The sequence below is a fragment of the Nanorana parkeri genome, unplaced genomic scaffold (assembly GCF_000935625.1).
Source record: "Nanorana parkeri isolate BGI_ZX_2015 unplaced genomic scaffold, ASM93562v1 scaffold166, whole genome shotgun sequence".
NCBI classification, from domain to species: domain Eukaryota; kingdom Metazoa; phylum Chordata; class Amphibia; order Anura; family Dicroglossidae; genus Nanorana; species Nanorana parkeri.
In genome coordinates, this window is record NW_017306434.1 from 850517 (window position 1) to 856867 (window position 6351).

At 47.0% G+C, this 6351-nt stretch overlaps 1 protein-coding gene across 1 annotated transcript in view; it reads left to right on the forward strand.

The window, feature by feature from the left end:
• XRCC1 (X-ray repair cross complementing 1) overlaps positions 1-4753 on the forward strand; it is a 24340-nt gene extending 19587 nt beyond the window's left edge. Inside the window, exons 12-17 of the mRNA XM_018554623.1 lie at positions 1144-1309; positions 2879-2936; positions 3718-3854; positions 3959-4049; positions 4152-4227; positions 4312-4753. Of these exons, the coding sequence (XP_018410125.1) occupies positions 1144-1309; positions 2879-2936; positions 3718-3854; positions 3959-4049; positions 4152-4227; positions 4312-4425 (642 nt within the window). The 3' untranslated portion in view covers positions 4426-4753. The remainder of the gene's footprint in view (positions 1-1143; positions 1310-2878; positions 2937-3717; positions 3855-3958; positions 4050-4151; positions 4228-4311) is intronic.
• Positions 4754-6351: the final 1598 nt, after the last annotated feature.

Here is a 6351-nt window from a genome sequence, read left to right on the forward strand (position 1 = left end):
AACTTCCGTTCATCGATCCCCTCCCCGTTCTATGGGACCGGGAGCGATGCAGATTGCATCTCTTCCGGTCCCTGGGCTGTCAGTTCTGGGCTCCTGTAGCCCAGGTCTAAGCTATTGAAGTGCGATCTGCACTTCAATAGCTTATTTTCTTTTGGACCCCCAGCATCACCTTAAAGAGTACCTGTCACCACCATCTGCTATCACATGGGGGGGCTTGTAAGCCCCCCTATGTGATGGCAGTCAAAGTTAAAAAAAAAGTTTTTTACATTAAAATAAAATAAATCTAATAATAATTAAAAAACATTTTTTAAAGTCCCCCGCCCCCGTGAGCATGCGCGTCGCCACGTAAACACGCGTCGGGAAAAAAAAGGCCTCAGTCATGAAGGGGTTAAGACAGTAGTAAAGTGGACCTTGCAGCAAAGTGCACTGTCCCCTTACACTGCCTGGGCCACCCTCACAAATCATCTACTATTACTAGGTGTAAATCTACCTGTAAAGTAAAATGTTAGGGTCCCAATGTTCCGCCCATGGCGCATAGGCGAGGATGGCGTCACACTCCTTCCGGCTGGATTCTGGAGAACACAGAGCAGGAGATATGTCACAAAATGATGCTCTTGCAACGGACTGGGGCGTCTTCCCGTCTGATCTGCGTTCCCAAGGAATCCTTTGCAGAAGGACAGTGATGTCCCACCCGGCGATGTGGAAGATGGGGGTCAGGTAAGTATAAAATTGATTTTATAAACAGGTACATTTTACACCTACCAGTAAGTGATTTCTAAAGGGGGAGTGGCTTGGGCAATTTAGCGGGCCTTGCATTTAACTGCAAAGTCCACTTTAAGATTATTGTATATGCCCAGTCATGACTGCTTCATGTCACAATGGGAAACAGAATGTGGAGAATATACCAAGACTAGAATTTGGAGCAGCTGTGCATGGCAACCAATCAGCTTTTAGCTTTCATTTTCAAAGCTTAACTGAACAAGCTGAAGCCAGAAGCTGATTGGTTGTCACAGAGACACCAGTTCTGTCTGCTGCAGTTTTTAATAAATCCCCCAATGTATTTTTAAGATGTAGGAGGCTGCTATGAATAAAATGTCTCCTTCATGTCATGCGTTTGTGTCTTTTGTTTCTCTCTGATATCAGAATGTGGACAACAGCCGGACAAACCACAAGAATCAGGGCTCCAGCCCGGCTAAGGCCCAAAAAATAGCTGTCAAGGAGGAGGATAGTGAGGAGGAAGAGGAGGAGAGACCCAAGAGACCAACAGAGGAGGATTTGTTTGGAGCGTCTACAGATGAGGAGGATATGGGTGAGACTTCTTAAATATAATAAATCTGAATTGTGTTCCAGGAGAAGGACCAGTGGCCAGACGGGGAGGCAGGGATGTAAATCTGCCTTTATGTATAGCATGCAATAAAGGTGAACTCCGGCCTTCCCTTCAGTCTTGCACAGTTGTATTGGTGGTTCTATCTAAAGTTCCGACTTGTCGACCTCTCCAACTGGTGACGTCACATCCAGTGAGTGCCAGCAGGAGATCTATAGCAGATGGTGCTCGTGCGCATGGCCAGGAGATCCTTGTAGAACTGTCTAACTATTGCCACAGCTCCTGCGCGGCTATCTGCTTCTATAACCTAGTACAGTTATATTTGTCCTATGTCAGTGGTGGCGAACCTTGGCACTCCAGCTGTTTTGGAACTACAAGTCCCATGAGGCATTGCAGGGCTCTGACAGCCACAGACATAACTCCCAGAGGCAGATGCATGTTGGGATTTGTAGTTTTGGCACAGCTGGATGCCAAGGTTCGCCACCACTGTCCTAGGTTATAGAAGCCAATGAGCCGATAGCCGCGCAGTGGATATTGCCTCATCGGATTCTATAACCTAGTCAAAGGTTATATTATGTGACAGCGCCTGCACGGCCACATGATTCTTTCTACAACCACAGTTGCCACTGCGTCTACGTGGCTATCGGCTTCTATAACCTAGGAGAAATATATGTTTGGACTAGGTTCTAGAATCCGATGAGCCGCTAGCCGCACTGGCAATAGTTAGACAGTTCGACAAGGATTTTCTGCCCATGCGCACGAGCTCCATCTGCTGTACATCTCCTACTGGCAGTCACCGGATGTGACGTGACCAGTCAGAGAGCTCGACAAGTTGGAGCTTTTGATAGAACACCGGCTCCTCTCCTGGACTGAAATTGCTTCCTCTGATATCACTGCACACTGTGAGCTTCTCACAATGTGCATTAGAAGCTGCAGCAAGTCAGGTACAGCCCACCTCACCTTCTGGCTGGATGTCCAGCATTATCTACCCTTCCCTTCCAGCTTGACAGCCCCTGGCCCACCCCTTTCATTCATTGGATTTGAGTTCTTTCAATCATGGAGGCTCAGCATCACATGTAGGCAATACCTAGGACCATCTGCATGCAAATACAGCCTGCCTAGCAATGCCCACTCCTACAGAGTGACATCCACCCATCGGGGCTCTAGAGAGCAGTGCTGAGGCAGGGTGCTGTGATGCTTTCAGTAACATATGTACAGTACCTTGCCGGCCCCACAATCTGCTTACATTGCCTAGATAAGCACAAAGTCCAGTTATGACATCACTGGGTCTAAAATAAGGCATGTAATGAATACGGAAAATGTCATTAGTACATTAATGAGGGGGTTAAGGAAGAGCCAGGGAAGGCAAAAGAAAGGCAGATTAAACGTAACCTTTGATTACCTTCGACAAACGTACCCGCATGGTACAACAGATGTATAAATCAGTTGTCCTTTGGAGATTTGGGGGTGCTGGGAATATCCTCGAATACAAGTCCTGGTAACTACATTCCGTGCAAGCCATTGACACTTTTGCTGGCCTCTCATTGTTCGCAGGTGGAGGACGCTGTGATGAGGAGGACTCAGGTGGTGATACAGAGGATGAGCTGAGAAAGTAAGTAGGACATCCTCTGCTGGGCAGTATCAGCACTATGGGAAATAAATAGTGGTCACGTCCCAAAATGGTACCTTGTTATAGCATTTAAAGGAGAACTATGAGGGGAGTGCTTTCCACTCATCCTCATAGTTAGAGCCGTCACAGGTCGGCTCTATTGATCGGGAAGTGAGCAGAAACATGCACCGATCTGCACCACTCCCCGCAGGGAATCCCCCCTCTCTAATCGTCCAGCGGTGAGTGGAGGAACAAACGGAGGAGGGGGGCGAGCACAGCTGGCTCAGCCTATAAATAGGCAGAGCCCGCTGTCACTCACGCAGCTGGGCGGATTTCGACAGTAATTTCGGAATCCGTCCCAGCTTTGGTGCTCTCAGTGTATTGTGGGCAATAGCCCGCGATATACTGAGCTTTGGATCATGGGAGGAGGTTAGTGTATGTCCTCCCGTGACCCTAAAGAGAACTATGGGGAAAAACACTTACCCTATAGTTCTCTTTTATTTTTTTCGATTAATGGATTGGTTGCATTACAAAAATCTGTCTCCCTCCCCACCAACTAATCGATAACGAGAACTATTCTCATTATCGGTTAGTTGGTGCAGCCCTAATCAATATTGTCCCTGTTACCACGGGGTAGCCTATTGGATAAATAAAAGGTCCCGATAATAGCCAGTTTGGCCCGGATACTTGGAGGAGGACAGTGGGAGGTGACCGCCATTCTGTTAGTATGGCATCCAGGAGACGGGTTTTACCTCACTGACTTCTGATATCCAATTGCATTCAGGATGGAGGAGGAGAAGGTGAAGAGAGAAAATAAGAACTCTGCTCAGGAAGACAATGATCCATATGCTGGGTCTACAGATGAGAACACCGATGTGGAGGAAGAGCCAGAGGTGGACCTGCCCATTCCTGATCTTCCAGGTTGGTGCAGCATTTAGGTGGGCCATGGGACTTGCCTTACATGTTCTATCACATGTTACTATGTTTCCAAGAAACAATTTCCAACTCTTTGTTTTACAATACAGATCTGTTTGCTGGTAAAAGGTTTTTCCTATACGGAGACTTTCCTCCATCCGAGCGTAGGATGCTCCAGAGGTACATTGTGGCTTTTAAGGGGTAAGTGCTCATTTACTAAGGTATTATTAATGGATAACATTCACTCTTCATCCAACTCTGTGTGGCCTTCCTTTACATTCCGTTTGCGCTCTGTCTGTGCAGGGAGCTGGAGGAATACATGAATGACAAGGTCCAGTACGTGATAACGGCTCAGGAATGGGACGACAGCTTTGAAGATGTGAGTCCTTCTACCCAGCTTGTCCTTTAGAATGCCCAGGAATGGCTTTCCTTGTCACTAACCCTGTTTTGTCTTCTTTCCCAGGCACTCAATGATAACACCATGTTGTCATTTGTCCGTCCACGCTGGATCTACACCTGCAACGAGCGACAGAAATGTGTCCCCCACCAGCCATATGTTGTGGTGCCGCAGGCATAGCGGATAAGGAGCTTTTGTATAGGTAGAGGTTCACCGTGTGGTATCGGCGGCACACTACATTAGGTCTACTGTAGGTCATCCAAGCGAAGCCGTGTCCTGCTGACTCAACACTTAATGGACAGTGTGTTCCTTTACATAGCCAAGTGTGAGCAGTGGTTTGTGGCTATTGTATGAGTGCAGTACGTGTGGTTTACATGTATCCAGTTTTTGTTTTTTTCCATTATTTAAGTACAGAGCCATGCAGTCATCAAACATACAGTAGGGCATGGTCACACTCTGCTGGACTTCTTATTTTTTTTGCTTGAATTGCAACAAGCTTTATTGATAACAGACAGTCGTTTAATCATATCCTCTGCCCTTTGGAACGGAGTTGCATCTGATTGACTTTGTCTAGTGTCAATAAAGCTTACTGCAGTTCAAGTAAAAAAGTACTGCGGAGTGTGGCCTGTGGGGAGGCCAATCCTGCAAGGCCGAGCACCCGATGCAGGTTGCCTAGAGCCGAGCAGTTTGTATGCATCTACAGCAGGTTAGTTTTGTATAGCTATGAGGCAAGGAGGCCTCTTCATAATAGTGTGACCCTCAAAGAGTAAAACTTTGCCTTTAAGTGTATATAAAGCCAAAACTTTTTCTTTCATTTGGGATGGAGTGGGGCATAGTTAAAACCCCATTCAGGGTTTTTTTTTCCTTATATTAGAGATTTCCCTCCACTTCCTGTCCTGTAGACACAACAGGAAGTGACATCACCAAACCAAGTGTCCACGTTGAAAGATTTCCCTTCTGTTCCTGGGGACAACTTAAAAATGTTTCCCTTTTAGTCCCGGTGAGAATGATCAGCAGGATAAATAGAGTGAGTCATCCCTGCAGGGACACCGCATTAAAAGCCTGACAGAGCTTCTAGGCCCCCTAACCCAGCACTGCAAGGGTTAAATGCACATTAAGTCTACAGATAGAGGAATAAGGGGTAATAATGTTCTCCTACCCCGCTCTGCCAGACTTCTGGCACTCTCCTCTTCTCTCCAGGTTGTGGGCTGCCTCTTGCCATCCTCACATACAATGCGGGCCGATGAGGCAGCCAGGGAACTAGTATGCGTTAGAAACAAGTCAGCAATGCTGCTCCTTGTATTTCTCCCAGTACAGGTCTCCTGTAAGCATGCGTGGAAATCGGTCATGCTTCCTCTGTAGGTGTGGAGACGGTGGGGGTGCCAGTAAACCAGGGTACTCAGCAGTGGTTATATGTTTTATTTAGGACAGCTTGGGGCTTTAATACATTTTGGATTTGGACCCTTTTACCCCAAAAACATGCAGATAAAGCACCAGGTAGAGCAGATGTCTCTGTAGTGCATTCACTGATACCTTTAATGAGAGCCTTTCAGGACGGGAGCCTCCAGCGCGCTTTTAGTTTTTAAAGATACCCGTCTCCAGGAATGTCATCCTCATCCTTGGTTTGTTTGCCAAACAAATATTATCTAAATACAAGAGTCATGTGTATTCGTCCTGGAATCATGGTGAGCTTTCTGTATTTCTTCCAGATCTGTGCAGTAATCCAGTGTGAGACTTCCTGTAATAAAGACCAGTCACTGCTGCTGAGTGGTCTTGTCTCCGCCCCCTCCTGTAATAAGGACTGGTCACTGCTGATCTCTCCTTGTGCAGGGTGGCTGGTCTTGTCTCCACCCCCTCCTGTAATAAAAGCTACTTTCTGCTGCTCTCTCTTCTTGTGCAGGATGAGTGGTCTTGTCTCTGCCCCTTCCTGTAATAAATACCGGTCACTGCTGCTCTCTGTTCTTGTGCAGGATGAGTGGTCTTGTCTCTGCCCCTTCCTGTAATAAATACCGGTCACTGCTGCTCTCTGTTCTTGTGCAGGATGAGTGGTCTTGTCTCTGCCCCTTCCTGTAATAAATACCGGTCACTGCTGCTCTCTGTTCTTGT